General features: G+C 33.4%; 1 protein-coding gene across 1 annotated transcript in view; it reads right to left on the minus strand.

Annotated features, from left to right (window-relative positions):
- The window catches only part of cdc34b (cell division cycle 34 homolog (S. cerevisiae) b), a 28167-nt gene extending 15384 nt beyond the window's left edge, over positions 1-12783 (minus strand). Inside the window, exons 1-2 of the mRNA XM_056481500.1 lie at positions 12061-12783; positions 3534-3620 (exon numbers count right to left, since the gene is read on the minus strand). Of these exons, the coding sequence (XP_056337475.1) occupies positions 3534-3620; positions 12061-12246 (273 nt within the window). The 5' untranslated portion in view covers positions 12247-12783. The remainder of the gene's footprint in view (positions 1-3533; positions 3621-12060) is intronic.
- Positions 12784-19741: the final 6958 nt, after the last annotated feature.

A 19741-nucleotide genomic window follows, 5' to 3' on the forward strand; every position in this document is an offset into this window, starting at 1 on the left:
TTCTCTGCACTAGGGCTGTGCAAAATTTGGGAAAATATGTAATTGTGATTTTTTTGACAGATATTGCGATTTTGATTTGCGATTTAATTTTGTAGTCAAGCTTCAGCTCAATAATCTGTATCTGTAGCTTCTTACTGCTAAAATGCAGTAAGTGCTAGTTAAAAAAGGAACTAAAAAGATATTAATGTATATAAGCAAACAACTCTGAAAATGTTCTTTGCTTGCTACTAGATTGAGCGTTACTGGCTACTTTTAGTTTTTAGAAAGACGCTCCTTAAATAGCCGCCTGTGGTGCTTTTTTTAGGTGCTGGTTGTTGAATTTTCCTGTGCTGTGGCAACAATTCTGCGACAGCCCTTACAAATTACATGGTTTTGTTTGAAGTCTGTGACTTTGAAACCAAGATATTCCCATATTAACCGACATGCTGTTTTTCTTTGATATTAATTGGCCTATTAATGCTTCTGAAGCGGCAGATGCCATCATCCCACTTTTTTGCGTTCAATACCTTTTTAAGACTTTTTAAAGACCTTCTCAGAATATTTTAAGACCTTGTTTTGAGCGACAGGTTTCAGCTACTGTTTAAATTAGTCTTTCTCCTACCAGGAGTATGCAAACTTGCATTATGCCATTTTGCCGTCTGCTTTGCTCTATGGCAGGGATATTCAATTAGTTTGTCATGGGGGCCAGTTCATGAAAAGCATCCCAAATGACGGGCCGGCTTGCATATAACTTGCAATATGAGTGATGACACAACAGTATATAAGAGCCCATATGTTGTATTTTTGCTCCTTAAGACACCCACGTTGTAAGACTTTTTAATACCTTTTAAAGGCCTTAATTTTCTCATAACTAATTTATCAACTTTTAATACTTTAAGACTCTGCGGACACCCTGTTATTGCGGTTGTGTTGCGCAACTCTGATTGGGCAGAACGAAGGTGTGCTCACTCAATTGACTAGTAAGCCTGTCACACACAGACAGTAGTCACACATTAGCATGTAAATTGTACAGGGGAGAAACCAGTCAGTAGAGTTTAAAGCAAAAAATTTTGCAGTGTTTGCATGTTCTTTATGGCATAATTCATTAAAGGTGATATGAAGCACTCAGTCAAGTTCACATTATTTTGTACATTGGTTTCCACTTTAATGAAACTATTTTAAACAGACTCGATTAATGAAACCATTAAGAAGAAAACGGCATGTTTTACTATAGATTTTAGACCTAGGGTGTCGCCATCTTGGATTGTCGTTGTTTCTGACGTTACGAGGTTGGTTCCATTCCCTCAGCTGAACAGATACAGTGGAAGTAAAGGACTGAACAAACAGACTGCAAAGTCTAATTTAACCCAATGCGTGAAGTTGTGGGCGTGGAGCTGGTGCAAATACAAACATCACATGCGTGTTTAATATAAAATACATGTTTATTCTATTTTTGCCTTTTAATTACTGATCATACTCTCTGTATCGGCCTGTCTGGGTTTCAACTATGGTAGTAATGCACTGAACACGGAGACTGGACAGTCTAATTTATCACAATGTGTAAAGTTGTGTCTAATTTGTCTTAGTTGCATTTAAGTTGTGTCAGTATATACAAAAATATTTATACATTTTCTATTTTTAATACATTTCATTTGATAAGCTTTGGTCCACTCTCTCACACTGCTCCAGCACTGCTTGACGAGGGGATTAACATTCAGACTAAAGGTTGATTTATACTTGTGCGTCAAGTGCACACGTCTGCTACGGCGCGGCCTACGCGTGGACGCATGTCCCTCGCCGTCGCTGACGCGCACCTCTCAAAATGCAACTACACGTCACAACAACATGTAGCGCAAGCCCTGTGATTGGTTGGCTTGGGAGCGCTGACGAGTGTGGGTGGGACCAAGAGCCAGATGGAGCAATTGTTTACAAGTGTGGAGTCCCATAAAGGAGCTCTGGATGGAAAGTTTTATTTTGTGTTTACCTCATGGTTAAAGTTGTTGCACATCCGCCGGTTCCTGCCTCAAAATGAGCGAGTTTGTACCACTTGTACATTAAGGAAGCATTCAGAAAAAACAAAACACCAGCGAAGAAACTCAACACAGAGGAACATAGACATCTCACTGCCAACTAGCGTTATTGTTATTGCAGTGTTATTGCAGAGCAACAGAAACAGCACGCAAAAGTATGAATGCACAGCTACGCGCGTTGCATGCGCCATGGGTACCCGCCCCCGCTACCAAGCCGACCAATCACAGAGCTTGCGCTACACATCGTCAGTAGCGGACCTTGTTGAAACCATGGTTGAAACCCAGACAGGCAGTCAGGCAGCGTAATACAGAGAGTTGACCAAAGTGCATCAAATGGTCGGTAATTAAAAGGGAAAAATAGAACAAATATATACATTTATATTAGACACACATGTGATGCTTGTATTTGCACCAGCTCCACAACTTTATGCATTGGGTTAAATTAGGCTTTTCAGTCTCAATGTTCAGTCCTTTACTTCCACTGTATCTGTTTAGCTGAGGGAACAGAACCAACCCCGTGACGTCAGACACAGAGATATTCCAAGATTGCGGCACCCTAGGTCTAAAAGCTACAGTAAAACATGCCTGCTAAAAGGTTGCATTAATTGAGTTTGTTATATATACATTTCCATTAAAGTGGAAATCAATTTACAAAATAATGTAAACACGGTGGAGTGCTTCATTTCCACTTTAAAATAGAAGTAAAACGACATTCATTACAAGTTAGCAGCTAAATAGTTTTGCATTTTGTGATTTTTTTCTTCAGTTGAATAATAGACTATTTTTCAACTTGTTTATTTCATCATTGAAAGTTTCTTAAAATCGTGTAAAAATCTTGTTTTGTTCTCGTGAAGCCAATCTCATGTGTCGTCTCGTGGAGTAAACATCTCGTCATACCCCTAGAGAACTGCCAGCATTTTTACAAAGTAAATATTTACCCACCATCTTTAAAAAAATAAAAAATAAAAAAAGATCTCAATATTAACTAAATTATAGTATTATGAAGCACCTGTAATTTTTTACATGCAATTAATTTGATGTTTATATAAATATTAAAATAATTTCAATTCTCCTACAACAACAGACAGCCCACCCAGGGTTTACTATATTTTACATGAAAAAAGCAAAACAACAAAATGAAAGAAAATAATAAAGGATCTGTTTAGTGACTTCTCATGGTTAATCTTATCATTTAAAGCCCACGAAACATGAGATAATGTTTCCGAGGTCTGAACCGCAATTCAGTACACCACATATCTCTTTGTGGTGAGCGTTACAATTCTTCCCCATTTATAAACCACCAATTAATGCCCTTAGCTTGTTTACTTTCACATTTAACACAAAGCAGCCATTTATCCTAACATGAGTTTTCATATCTGACCATGACTGTTCATTGGCAATAGCTAATATACAAAGGCCCGTGCTCGCCGCATTAACACAGGGCTCAAATGAGAAGGAAATGAGGAAGTCCAGATGAGCCATGTGTCACAGGACACGGTGTGAAGTCTAAAACACTCCACTTACCTCATAGATGTTGGGGTGCCACATCTTGGTGAGGAATCTGAATGTGGGTGGGGAGTAGGGGTAATCGATTGGGAACTTAATACGAGCCTGCAAAACAAGATAGAAATGATGATTAGGATAAACATGATGCATTGTTTGTTTTTCCAAGTATTTTGGGCTAAATCATAACATATTCCGCTGCCAACGAGGCCAATATTCACACTTGTTTCAAGTGTTTGGTCTGAACCAAAATTTTCAATGGCAACCCCCTCACCCGCTGGTCTCTTTTCACACTGCACTCACATTTGTCTGCAACAGATGCAGCACAAGAGACGTCAAAATTACAAGCTGCTTTACAAAAAGCAATTTACGCAAAGGCAACCACAAGAAACGCATAACAATAACCAAAGCAAGGGTTTTCAACTCCTGAGCTGGGTGGTATAACAATATAAATCATGACAATGGTATGACGTGTCAAATCCCTGGGGTTTTCACTGTATTGTACATTTTAATTAACATCCACATTACTGACATTTACGGATGAAGTAACATGCATGAATGAGAAAATTTAAGTGCCCTTGACTTGAGTGCAATTTTGTACATATTATTTAAATAAATAAATGGTTGAATCATTTACAGTAGGGCTGCACAATATATCGTTTCAGCATCGATATTGCAATTTGGACATCTGTAATTGTCACATCCCAGAATGTGCAATGTTAATTGGGATTAGAGTACCAGGAAACACAATTCAAAAATTGCGGAGCCATTAGCTATGTTTCCATTCAAAGATGCGAATTAAATTTATGGGCAAAACGGTAATATCACATAAAAGACATGCGAATAAAGATGCGTTTCCATCAAATGAGTCAAAAAAATCATCACTTCCTGATTAACTGGCGCTAAATAATAAAAGTAAAAACGGATTTTGCTTGCGGTAGGAGAAGCTGCGTGAATCTATTCTTTATTTAATAAATGACTTGTGGCTTACGAGACAATGGCGACATGCAATGAATGTGTGGTGGCATTTGAAGGCGTGAGACGCGGAGCACAGATGTTCTTGATTCTGGAGGTAATTAATAATATAATAACACTAATACTGAAACGACTAAGGCATTTTAGAATGACCAAAGCAACATTTTAGATGTTTATAATGTGCTCAGCCTGCTGGTTTGTACATTTACACACATTTTTATCATCACATGATCTCTTAGAACAAAATCGCATGACTGTTTTGATGTGCATACTGGAATTTGTTCGGTAAAAGTGTTTATCATAGTTTATGCACACCTTCAAACGTATGCGCATCCAGGCGTTTCCATCTTTTCTGATTGGAGAAAAAGTTTATCCTACTCAGTTTTGCGCATGTTTTTTTATGCGCATTTTCAATATTTATATGCATCGTGACATGTCCATTAACCTATTTTTTATGCGCATATCCAAAATGCGTATAAAAATAGTTGGATAGAAACATAAGCCTGTGAATGTACAATTTCAAGCAAATTCAAACCAAAATGACAATAAATTGTTTTTAAATGCGTCTTTTATTGATTGTATTTTTAAAAACACATTCATCCTGATCATTTTGAATAAAAGTCACAAAAAAGAAATAATATTTGAAGCTTTAACAAAGCCATATTATACAGTGAAGACTATACAGTGTTATTATTTTACAATTGATTATTAAATTTCTGTACCTGAATACTAGGTGTAATGGATCCTGGTTGATCAATGATTCATACGGATCACAACCCACCGTTCGAAACACACGAGACCCGTGGATAAATACTTTCTTTACTTAATTAGTAACGATCGCAGAGAAATCTCCTTTTACGTCATTCAAATCATGTGTATGAAAGCAATTAGGCTTTCCTGTAAAATATAATGATGACAAGAAGTTGTGGTAAGTTATTTATGATGTGGGGGTTTCTTACTGTAGGTTATTAAAGGTGTTTTTTGTCACTACTTGTTTAGCCTGCATTAATGCATTCAGTGTAAGCTGCATGATTAATCATTAAAACAACCAATCATCATCAACCACGCAACATAGATTATAAATGATGTTGATTTCCATATATTTATTAATCCTTCGAATCGCTGCATTCAAATGTGGTTTAAAAAATGCAAAAAAACAAGAAAGAGATTCAGTCTTTAGTTTACAAATAGTCAAATAACACACAAGTACTGAGATAAGTTTATAGTTTAGATAAAACCACTGATATTTATGGTAAAGATTAAAAATCACCATCATATTAATTAAACTAGACGCTCAAACATGAAAGTTGTAGACAGCAATTACACTATACATTAATGTAGATTACAAATACATTACAACCAGCCATCAAAAATAAACCAGTGAACAATTCTTTAAAAAGATCCATCAAGCAATGAAACATTAAGTTTCATGAGTGAATAACTAAATTATTTTTTGAAAATTAGACTTCAAATAAATATGGATATTACAAATTATGTTAGGTTTATACATCGTGTTATCAGCAACATCAGTAATAACAATGAATTTACAGTACTGAATATTTTATATTTTATTAATTCACCTGATTATTCATTTTATTTTTAATAAAATTACAATTTTAAAGTTTCGTTTCTTAAAACCAAAAGTTTCTTGCAGTACTGTTTTTGTAACAAGTGGAAAGGAAATTACATTTGCCTTCAGCCCTTTTTGGCTGATCTGAAAAAAGGTGTGATCCATGACTAAAAAAAACCATGACGTGATCCGAACAGTGAGATTTGTGATTGTTACACCACTACTGAATACTGTTCGACACTCCAGAAAACCTTAAACACAATTTCATTTTTTTGCTTACAATTTGTAATTTAGATTTTATTTTTATGCAGGTGCACTACCCTACCAAATCATTCCAATCAGTCTAAAATAATGATTTCTTTCAAAATATAGCTATTCAAGTCATCTGGTGAAACTATATATTGCAGAAAAACAAATTGCAATATAATTTTTGGCAGCATATTTGGCAGTTTTTCCTAAGATAATTGAGCCAGCTGTATTTGAACAATATTTTTAGCATGATTGATTTTTATTTGTCCTATAATTTGTAATTAATTTGTTAGTTTTGTTCATTATACATTTTTCACTTATCAATTTTTGTTGTTGATCCCATCTTTTTTATTGTTTTTTTTTCATTTTGTACTCCCGTGCTACAAAGTAAAAAAAAGATTCATTACAAATACCCTTACAAATTCTTGAAACCTTTCTCACAGACTTGCCCTCCTCTCCAAACTGTACTGTAAAGCTTCCTTCCCAATTCAGACACACATACACAGCCAAGCTGAGATACTAAATGGACTTGGGACCTCACTAAAACCTAGTGTGTGTGAAAATGTCCAAAAGACTGCGTTATAGTTAACACATTTTACTATGTTAAAAACCCTTCCGCAGATTCCCCTTCCCCTAGAAACCACATTCTGTTCCAGCTTGATAACCCAGCCAAATACGAAGTTCAAAACGTCAACTTCTCAGAGTCGTCAGCTGGTGTGCCGCAGAGAGATTTCTCTCATACAGCAGCTTTGGAGGATTCGGTCTCAGGGTGAGCCCAGGACAGCTGCTCTTAATAGGATTGGAGACGCATCACATTGCAGAAGAACAGTGCAGATGGACAGGAGGGAAAATCTGAGAGAAAACACACAAATGGACGGCGGGCAGGAAAACCAGGATGTGGGACGAATCATTTTTTGGCACTAAAACAACTAGGTTAAACATCCGTTACGCAAGAGATATGCCCTCCATCTCAATTCAATACAGACCTAATTATTTTCAAGTCTCGTGGCAAAACTGCCCTTGAAACATTTTAGGCTGCTACTATTGGAGGTGGGCTTATATTGCCCACTCAACAATGTTATATTCAATAATTATTTTAAAGAAAGTATTCAACCAAGATTTGGTTATTTACACAAAAGGAGAAGTCTTAAATGTTTACACTCTGTAATAAAATTCTTGCTAGCTTAGATTTTTTTTTTATTTGAACCAAATTAACTTTCAAATTAAATCATCTTAACTTATATCAATCAAACAGACTATAAATATTTAGTTAAAAAAAATTTTTTTTAAAAAGTAAAAAAAAAAAAAAAATACTTAAACTATCAAAAAACATTTGGTCCCATATCATTTGTTACATTTCACATTAGGCCTGTCACAATAACCAATATATCGACTTATTGCACAACACACTAACATGACCTCAATCGTTTTTGGTAATATATATATATATATATATATATATATATTATATATATATATATATATATATATATATATATATATATATATATATATATATATATATATATATATATCCCATACATAAAAACCAATTCTAGCTACATTTTAGCTGATTGTGCAACATCTCTATCTCTACTGGAGGTGTCAGTCTTAGTATGGTTAAAAAACACTATAGTATTTACTATAAATTACTACAGTATCCTTTCATGTGGGTGTCTGACAACTGAAAATAGATCTGGTAGCAGATATCGTAGCCTCTGTTACTTTTTACCTTGCACTTTTTTTGATAACATTTATTATTATTTATTTAGGATATGCGTTTTCGCTTTCTGATTCCATCGCCTAATTATTAAAATGCTAAATTGACTATGATTAAAGGAAATATTCTTAAGAATAAAATATGTGTTGTTTGGACAAGTGTACTCGCATCGTGATTATATTATCTTGTCATTCCGGCACTATATAATAATGAGTGTCATAAAATGGTCTTAAAATTATAATATCGTTTATCGCAATATATTGTACAACAAAAAATAGAGACAGGCCTAATGCACATACACAAAAACAGTAAATAACAACAAATGCTGATAAGCCCATCAAAATAAACAAACCGTAAAACCAATAAAACAGTCCATGTGTCTCGGCTCTAAAGCTATATAATAGCTTTTGTGTGAGGAACTTACACACTGCTGAGAGTGGCATTTAGATGAATAATGTAAATACATGCAGAGCATTTTTCTCTTAACAACAAAAAGATATAACAAAAAGTCGAAAAGCATTTGACGTTGGTAATATGAATGGTTGCATGGCTCTGTAATTTGAAACTCAATATATCTGCATAGTGATTTATACAGTTTGTTTCTGCTTTGGCAAGTTGTTTACTCTTGAAATAAACTATAAATTGACTTTGTTTGGAGTAGACAGAAATTTGCTCAAAATGAAATATAGAACAGTTTGTTCCTCTATTGCTATAATGTTTTAAGTAAATCAGGGACTTTAGTGAGATTGAGACCAACAACAGATGTTGAGATTATCTCACAAAGCTATTGTGTGGTTCTGAATACCTGGAATACAGCTGTACAAATATTTGAAGTAAAACTTACCTTTATTTATTTTAGTAAGAATGATATCTGTTAAGCTTACCAAAGCTACAATAAATAAAGCTTATTTAAATATACTTGAAAATGCAATTAATTAATGGATTGTGAAGTTAAAATTGTTATTTTAGTTCTCAAAGCATCACATGATCCTTCAAAAATCATTTTAATATGCTTAATTCATAATGAAGAACCATTTATTATTATTGTCAATGTTGCAAATGGTTATGCTGGTTTTGTGGAAACCATGATACCCTTTTTTCAGAATTATTTATTAAAGGGCACCTATGATGAAAATCATCTTTTGGAAGCTGTTTGGACAGAACTGTGTGTAGGTATAGTGTGTCCAGAGTCATGTTGGAGTGATATAAAGATAATAAGTCTCTTTTTTTTTTATTTCCTGACGTTAAAATAGGATACAAACTCCTCACATTTTGAGGCCCACCACAACATGACGTACGAGTGTGGTTTCCCAGTCCACCGAATTGATTGACACACAAGTATTAACATGTCTTCGTTGTAACGCGTATAATCATATCAATAAGACAGGACGTGCGCAAAGCAACTGGGATTAAAAGATCTGTTGAGCTCTCTGTTATTATCAATCATCATCAAATGAGATTCAGAATGAGTTTTACAAGTTTAAAATGTTTTTAAAACAGTGCATGTTTGTTATAAAGACAGTAAAATTACTACGTAATTTATCATCACAGCCACATAGTGTCAGTATAATTGTAAAAGACGACGCTTCAATCCTGGTTTGTGGACTTAAATCAGGTTTATTTTGTACATTAACATAACAGCTGTCCATACAGCAGTGGATATTAACGTTTATGCTGCCACATTTGACGCGCAAAAACTACAAAGCTAAACGTGTGTGTGTGTGTGTGTGTGCACACGCACGCGAGCAAATTTTATAACGACATTGTGTAACTTATTGCAGAAAGGCTTGAATTAACTCCACAACAAATATACCAAATAACCGTTGATAAAGTTCTTACTGCAGTAAGGGAGATCTGCTTAATTCTTGTCTGTCACTGTGCTGTTTATCTACGTGAAGCCTACAGCTCTGACACGCATGTGGGAAATAGCGTTAAAGGCACAGGCAACACATACAGCTACAATGCCAGAACAGCTCAAATTTCCCACATTTAAAAAGGTATAACAAAAAATCTGATGGGTATTTTGACCTGAAACTTTACAAACTCATTGTGGAGACACAAAAGATTTATATCAAATCTTGAAGAAGGGTTAAAATAGGTGCCCTTTAAATATTTTAAAATGGTAATCTTTTAATATCTGTCTTCATAGTCATTTTTGATTAAGCACATTGTTGATAAAATCATTTTTTTCAGACATTTGAATGATAGTCAAATAGTTGACTTCAATTGTGCTTTTCGTTAGAAGTCAGAGCTTCCCTTTTATTTCTTCCAAAGAAGAATGGCAGAAGTACTGGTTAGACCAAAATAAGGGTGAATAAATGACACGACATATCCATTTCTGGCTAAACAAGACTTTCAAATGATAAAAAAAACACCATAACTATTCCCGATAAGCATACGCACAACTGGCTAGTTAGAGATTGTTGAGAGATCTTGAAAACTCTCAAGAGAGCTTGAACACTGTTGATCCTGTGAACAGACAAACGGTGCAAATAATTTCTCCTTCAAACAAAGAGAAGCAAGTCTCTGTCATGCAAATACAGGCTTCTCTGCTGATTTATCCTCAAGCAGGGAGCAGTTATGGGTTTGAGAACCATGCCTACGGGCTTCGCCAGACTCGAGAGTTCAGATCTGACATTAATCAGGTTTCAGCACGAGCTAACATCCTGACAGAGCAGTGAACAGTGACGCCAGTGTATTGGCCAAACCCACTGTATGTGTGTGAGAGAGTGCTCTCGCTGTAAACAAAGGCAAGAAAAGTCATTGACCTACTTCAAAATCGCACCACAACAGTCCAAGCCCTTCCTTTATAATCAGAAGAGGAACTAATGCGAAGCTGAATAATTCAATAAAGCTTCTGACTTATTAAGGTCATTAATTATGAACCATTTCGGACTGGTGTGAAGGAACAGGTTTCTCTGCACTGGTGGAATGGGAGAGATTCACAATAATCCTTTGTTGTCAATATTTTTGTAATTATCACAATAACCTGTTGCGTCACAAAGCAAAAAACAGGTCAAACATGATGTCAACAACTAATGCTAAACAAATGTGAAATCTAATGAGTATTGATTATGCGAAACCATGATTCAAGAACGTTATAGATACATTTTAAAAGTGATTCAATAAAATTGTAGATCATTTTTAAGTGATTCAATAAAAGTATAGATCATTTTTAAAAGTGATTCAAGAAAACTATAGATAATTTTTAAAAGTGATTCAAGAACATTATAGATCATTTTTAAAAGAGATTCAAAAACATTATAGATCATTTTTAAAAGAGATTCAACATTAGATCATTTTTAAAAGAGATTCAAAAACATCATAGATCATTTTTAAAAGAGATTCAAAAACATTATAGATCATTTTTAAAAGTGATTCAAGAAAACTATAGATAATTTTTAAAAGTGATTCAAGAAAACTACAGATCATTTTTAAAAGAGATTCAAAAACATTATAGATCATTTTTAAAAGTGTGTAATCTAATGAGCATTGATTATGCAAATCCATGATTCAAGAACATTATAGATCATTTTTAAAAGTGGAACCAGTGTTGACAGAATCATGCATTCGATGAAATTCACCACAAACACTTAATCATTTATTATAAAAATTTGAATAAATTAATTTGTAATTAGCTAGTTAAAGTGTATTCATGCAATGAAAGTACATATTATTAAACAATAATATTGTTTCTACCATCAAGTCATGTAAACCATTCATGTAAACCATCCATCAGAATCCTAATGAGTCAAAGAGGAACAAAGAAACCAAACAATTGAGCCCCATTATCCTCAACAAAGACCCTAAAATCTCATCAAAGCGACATCTGATGGAAGAACACAAGACATGAGATCACAATCAGTCACAAACTCGATCACAAATCTCAATTAGACGCAAATTTGACTACAAAAATCACATCAAGGGATGTAGTAGTTACACAGAGCTGGAACCAGTTTTAAATATAGACCACAGCCATCTGTTCCTAAAAATAACCCATATTTACCCCCCTAAAATCTAGCCTTGGCACATACCTTGAAATAGCCCCCTTCATAGTGAGTGTTTGGGGGTCCGAAAATCGCCACTTCCCAATTGTAGAGATCAGCTTCATCCACTAAAGTGATCTTGAATCCCTCCACTGGTTCCTCCTGTAGAGACTTCATCTCCAGCATTAAAGCTTTCTGTGAGCTGGCGACCTGAGCACTGCTCTGCTGGGCCATTTCTGCTTTATTTCTACCCAACTGGACTCAAAAAGTGCGTTTTGTTCCTCAAAAAGAGCGAAAAGTTGACAAGACGTGATGAGGCGATGAAAGCTGCTTTTCTTTCTTTGTCTGGAGTTGCTAGCTTAGCGAGGAAATGACAATGTCCTCAAAAAAGAGAGTATTTTCGATTAAATACAATTTGTTTTAACTGTAAAGCATTATAAGTGAGTTTCTCATCGTCACCGAATGTAATAAAGGTTGTTTGGTTGTTTGTATGAGGAGTTTTGTCTGTCAGAAAAAGAAAAAATCGCGCTCCGTGTTTGTTGTTTTTTTCGTAGCTGAAGGCTAGCCGTGAAAATCCACTTCGATTCAACACTAATCCTCTCGAATGGTAGGTTTTCGTTAAACTGGAGTAAATTCAGATGGCTGAATGTATAAAAAGAAAGTCTACGATTGAATTCTGGGGCAAGCTGGTCCGTCGACAAGCAGAAATCGCTGTGAACTACTAAATGTGTAGGTGAGTGGCGAGTTATGAGTCGATGTCCTGGATGCGTCTTTCCTCAATTCCAATGGGCTCGCTGTGCATCGTGGGTACTGTAGTTCTAACGGCTCGCATTACACTGTCAACATTTACAGAGACAACATCCTAATAATTAAATGTTCTTTGTTTTGAAACAATATGTTTCTGGTTTTATTTAGGGAACAGTTTAATCTGTCAGTCTATTATTTCTTCTATCCTAAAATCCCATCCACAAATGTAAATTCTCCAACAATGAGCCACATTTAAGGCATTTATTAGAGCAGGGGTTCCCAAACTTTTCAGCCCACAAACCCCAAAATAATAATGCTAGTGACTTGCGACTCTCACAAATATAAACGTTGTGCACACAACAATAGGCCTACATAAACCCGAGCATATTGACAACACAAAACGTGCAGCAGCCTAACAATCATATAATTTTTATAGTCATTTATTAATTCGCTTAATTTAATATAACCCTCACCTTCAGATGCTGGTGGGCACAAGGTTTTTCAGCACAAGTCTATACTTAGTTTGATTTTGGACACCGCCACTCAGAGATCATCCTCAATGTTCAGTTGTGGCCTGTATTTATTTCTAATGTATTTGATTGCCATAAAGTTGTCAGAAAGTTTAACCTGGTGCTATAAAATCAATCTAGTCTAGTATAATGTATATTTATATAGCGCATTTATCATGTATGGCCATACACCCAAAGCGCTTCACAATCATGAGGGGGGGTCTCTCCACTTTACCACCAGTGTGCAGCATCCACTTGGATGATGCGGCTGGAGCCACATGACAACAGCGCCAGTGCGCTCATCTCACACCAGCTATTGGTGGAGTGGAGAGACAGCAGTAGAGCCAATTCGGTGGATGGGGAGGATTGGGAGGCCATGATGGGTATGGGCCGATGGAGGGAATTTGGCCAGGACACACACCGGGCTTACACCCCTACTCTTTACGAGAAGTGCCATGGGATTTTTAATGACCACAGAGAGTCAGGACCTCAGTTTACCATCTCATTGGTTTTTAATTTGCATGATGTTGTTTTTTATGTAACTATTAACTGCTATGTTTACCTTCTGTGGGTTATGGATAAAATATGGTAATTCTAATAGTTTAATAAAATTTATTTGACTTTTGGAAATTACCAAGGGACCCCCTGTCATTGTCCCACCACCCTCACTTTGGGAACCACTGTATTAGAGAGTTGCAACACTATTTTGAAATGTTCTGTTTTGGACAACCCTAATGTGTTTTTCTTTTTAAGATTACCTCTGGATTTACTTGTCTTTTATTTAATTCTTTTAATATTATTATTATATTTTTTTTCTATTCATTGTTCTTTGTTATGTTTTCTGATGTTTTACAATGTTATATTCTATTATATTTACAATATTATAACATTATAGGACTATATTATATTGATTTATGAATTGATCAGTAATTAAAAGCAATCTAATAATTTGACTAATATTAACTTGAAATTATTTAATAAATTTCCATACTGTTAATTAACCACATATTTAGCTTAAATACTATTAATTTATTTACAAATAATTCATGTTATAGTTGACATTATTTCCAACAGTAACAAATACATTAGATTTTCTATTACTTCTTTTAGTCTATTACTAGTTAGTCTATTACTTCTTTTAGTCTATTACTAGTTAATCTATTACTTCTTCTAGTCTATTACTAGTTATTGTAGTCTATTACTTCTTCTATTCAAAAATCACACACACTGTAAATTCTCCAACAATAAGCCACATTTTAGGATGTTTATTAGAGAGATGCAACAATATTTTGAAACGTTCTCTGTTTTGTAAAACACCAATGTGTTTTTTAAGATTACCTTTGGATTTACTTGTCTTTTATTTGATTATTATTTTTTACATGTTCTTTCTTTTTCATTATTTGTTGTTCTTTCTTATGTATCCTGATGCTTTACTATATCATATTCTATTATATTAACAATATTATAATATTATAGGACTATATTATATTGATTTCAGATCTTTTATAGATCTGTAATAAAAAGCAATCTAATAATTTGACTGATACTAACTTTAAATAATTTAATACATTTCCATAATGTTAGTTAACTAAACTTTATTTCCAACAGTAACAAATACATTAGATTTACTATTACTTCTTCTAGTCTATTTTACTAGTTAATGTAGTCTATTACTTCTTCTATCCAAAAATCACACACACAACTGTAAATTCTCCAACGATAAGCCATAATTTAGGATGTTTATTAGAGAGATGCAACACTATTTTGAAACGTTCTCTGTTTTGGACAACCCTAATGTGTTTTTTTTAAAGATTACCTTTGGATTTACTTGTCTTTTATTTGATTATTTTATTATTATTATTTATATTTTCTTTATTTTTCCTTACTAATTATTCTTTCTTATGTTTCTTGGTGTTTTACAATTCATTCTTTCATTTTCTTTTCGACTTAGTCCCTTTATTAATCAGGGGTCGCCAAAGTCCCAGCAGGTACACAACATCATAAGACGTTAATATTAGGTTTAGGTCATGATGTCAGGTGACCAAAATTCAATGTCTAGCTAACATCAAATTACGTTGATAATTGGTTGATTTTAGGTTGTGTTGGAAAGTGACCAAAATCTAACGTCCGATAGATGTCATAGTGGTAACGTCCACACAACGTCAAGGTGTAACATGATTAGACGCTGATATTTGGTTGATTTTACGTTGATTTTAGGTTGGACGTTGGACATTGACATCGGCCTGACGTTGGGTTCACCTGGAAGAACATGAGATAACATGCACACTCTACACAGAAATGCCAACTGGCCCAGCCGAGGCTCGAACCAGCACTCTCTTGCTGTGAGACGACAACGCTACCCACTGCGCCACACCCCTATTTTTTACCATTCATTCATTTATTTTCTTTTCAGCTTAGTCCCTTTATTAATATGGGGTTGCCACAGCGGAATGAACCATCAACTTATCCAGCATATGTTTTACGCAGCGGATGCTCTTCCAGCTGCAACCCATCACTGGAAAAATGTTTTACTATATTATATTCTATTATATTTACATATTATAATATTATAGGACTATATTAGATTGATTTATGATCTTTTATTGATCAGTAATAAAAAGCAATCTAATAATTTGACTAATACTAACTTTAAATAATTAAATTTAATTTAACACATTTCCATAATATTAATTAACAACATATTTAGCTAAAATGCTATTATTATTATTTGTTTTATAAATAATTCATGTTATAGTTAACATTTTGTATTATAACTTGTAAAATGACATATATGAATGTATAAATGTTTCTAAAGCAGATTAGACCTTTGCTTTTATATTTCAAAAGTAACAAATGCATTAGATTTACATTTATTATATTTAATTATAGTTAGTATTTAATGTAAATGGGTTAGTCAGCATTTCCATTTTTATGTTTATTTGATTGTTTGAGTATAATTTAAAAACATAACAAGTTTGAAGAAAAAAAGCCAAGCTAAATACACTAAACATAAGTAAAAATGCTCATAAACAAATAAGCCATCATCTATTTAACCAAAGACACACATCTCATCAGCCGCTGTTGAAATAACAGCATGATTAAATCTGCCTTTAAATCAATCACAATTACAAATTCTAATCATACGGACTACATTTACATGACCAATAAAGATGTTTCTATTATATCTGAACTGTTTATAGTGTCTTTGTGTTCAAATTACATTTAGAAAAATAGATTTTCTTTCATAATGTAGATTACAAAATCTGAATCTGAATTAATCATATAACACCGCTCTAGCTACTAAAGGAACTTTTACATCTCTACACATAATAATTTTCCTTATTGTATCAGCATTTTAAAGCAAAATATATTAGTTATTATGCAGCTGTCTTGTTCACTTGGCTACAGTGAACTTCTAATCGAGACTTCTTCTCTTCTCTTTATATCTACTGGCTGTTTATTATTAATCTCTGTTATGCATTCACAATCACTGGCTTTTATCCAGTAGGTACTGTAACATTAATCTGTATAGCCATGATAAAGTTCATTATCATGATTAGAGAAATAACCATGCTAGATCCAACGATGCTTGAATCTCATCTAAAGTTGTCATCACAGTGATTATTTGTCTTGATGTAGGAGAGCCTTTGACATCTCTCCTCCTGATATGCGGTCATTATCTGATACAAACACAGAACAGAGTGGCATCAGGAACACACTTGCAAATGACCATCTGTTACCGTTTGATGTTAATATTTAGGGAATTTTATTATAATGTACTTGCAAGTCACATTACAAGATGTTTGTCAGAAATATGATGTGGACAGCATAATAAGTAATCTCATACACTCAAAAAAGGACGTTTGCTGTTTGTTCAAGCAAATTATTTAAAATGAGCTGAAACAACACAAGTATTTTGAGGGCAACTTAATTGTTTTATATTCAGTCTACTTACATTTGTAAACAGGGTTGGGCAAAAATACATTGCATTTAACATAAAATACCAAATAACTTAAGTTTAAGTGTATCAAAATAAACTACAAAATACAGCAGCCACAACATGTATTACTACAAAATACTTTTACAAAGGAGCATTAAATTTCTTTGCAAGCTTTCCATCAATATATTGGATCAATCCCTTCACCATTAAACTGACGTAAACAATGTTTGATAGCTTTTCTCTGAACAAGTTTTAGCTATTCTGCCACCTCGTTCACCTCTACTCCTATTACTTATTTTTATGTTGTTGGCTTTAACAACAAACATTTGGCATCAGCAATCCATCCAAAATTACTATTATTTGTACACTTTATTCATTCTCTATTTTTTCAGTTCTTCTTTGAAAGAGTCAGTAACGTCCAAAGCACCAATCAGAGTGTGTATTTTTATGATGTCATCCTGTATAATTATAAGTGTTTAAGACTGCAAAAATACAAGACACTAAGGTATTTTTATACAAAATATTAAGGCTTTTTCATCAACACTATCAAATACATATAATAAAAAATACAATCTTGAATTTTAAATACATATTTGAAATACATGTATCACAAATAATGCCCATTCCTGTTTGTAAAAAACTAATAAGTTAACTTAATTTCTTCATGTTTTCCCAACACAAATTGATGTGGAACCAAGCATTTTTTACAGTTTAAGAAAAAAAAAAAAGAAATAAAACTGAAGATTTACTCATCAACATGTGGTTCAAAACTTCATGAGTTTCTTTTGTTGTTGAACACAACATAATAGATTTTAATATTTTTGATAATAGACATATTGATATTTGGATTAAAGATTGATATCCATAATAAGATATATAAAGTCCAACAATTTCCAAATATCTTTTTTTTGTGTTCAAGAAAAGGAATAAATGGAAACAAAATCATATTTTGGCCATTGAAATTGATTTTGAACCTGAATAATGAATTAATTATTTTTAAAACAGGGAGTGGGAAGTCACTGCCTTAAATGCAAAGTCTCATGTGTTGATGAAGTATCTTTATAAAAAAGATTGATCAAAATAGTAGGAATGTTGTCTGCATGCACCAAAATTACCATGTTAGCATTGTCATGTCACCTATTGGTAGGCCACATGGAATATGTGCGCAGAAATCTGCAGATTTTCGCAGTTTTTTAGCCAATCATTGAGTCTATTGATTTACTTGTCTAAATGTGTGTTAATTTATATTTATTCAGTTTTTAAATTATTTTCAGTAGTATTATTGACTAATATGAACATGTTCATATAATTTATTAATACAGTTTGTAAAGTAATGTTTTTTGGTATATTTATTATATGAGAAATTGTTTTGTTTACCAAATAAGTGGATCTAATTTCGCATTGTAAACATTTAATAAAAGTTGAAAAGGTATTATTTTTTATTTCATATATTACGTTTTTAGTGATGATACTTCCAAAGTCATTCCGCATAAATCTGTAGATTTTTACAAAATTCTGTGCAAAAAATGTCCACAGATTCTGTCTGGCCCTACCTATTAGTACTTTACTGCCATTTACAAATCCTCCCCAATGGTCTCATGATGAGATATCAAACTGCCAATCATATGCACGCTTAAGAATCTCAGAGGAAGTAGTTTTTTGTGGCTGTGAACTCAAAAATACTTCTTTATCACATACTGCTTTGCCTCCTGTGAATGCAATTTCAAATGCAGTCAATTACTGTTTTAATGAAAAACTTCATGTCCTTATAACAAAACCATACCGTGATGATCAGAAATAGAACTGTTTGTATGGAATTTTTTCATTGTCAAAATAGAGCAAAAACACATATTAAGTATAAACTTGAAGACACTCATAGTTTGCTGTGAAATTATATAGCCGATCATCAATTGTTTTACTTTATACAAGTAGCCTATATTTTTTACGCTAATCAGCAACTATATTAAATTTAATTTAGTGTTTTTCCCCTTTCAAAGTAGTGCTTTACACAACGGCACAATGCTGTAATTTCAAGGACTCAGTGGTTCCTGAATCAATAAACCTTAGAAAAAAAACTAGCAACATTTGTAGGAAAAGTACGAAAATGAAACACTTTAGTAGGTTCCATTACCAAAAACACATCTAAATACACATAACGTTTGCAGCTGTTGAAGCTACATCTTAGAAAAGGTCTTTTTGAAAATACTTTCACCTCTATCTTATAAAGTCATGTACAGACGTGCACTTTAAGCCTATAGCTAAATAAATAAAGCTCTACATCAATAGATATAAGTGAGTTTTTATTAAGGTGAATGATCTTTTTTTATTAGCTACATCTGGGATTGCACTGAATTTCGTAGGTTATATTAAAATTTTAAGCAATGTAAGTTAAAAAAGCATATAAAAGGCCATATTAATTATTTTTTAGTATGTTTTAGCAACAATTTTGTTGTTTAGAAAGATAAGATATGGTGTGATGTGATTTTTTTTGTCCACTTTCTTGAGTATTGCTAATATTCAAGCATCTATGTAA

Source organism: Danio aesculapii, chromosome 2 (assembly GCF_903798145.1).
Source record: "Danio aesculapii chromosome 2, fDanAes4.1, whole genome shotgun sequence".
NCBI classification, from domain to species: domain Eukaryota; kingdom Metazoa; phylum Chordata; class Actinopteri; order Cypriniformes; family Danionidae; genus Danio; species Danio aesculapii.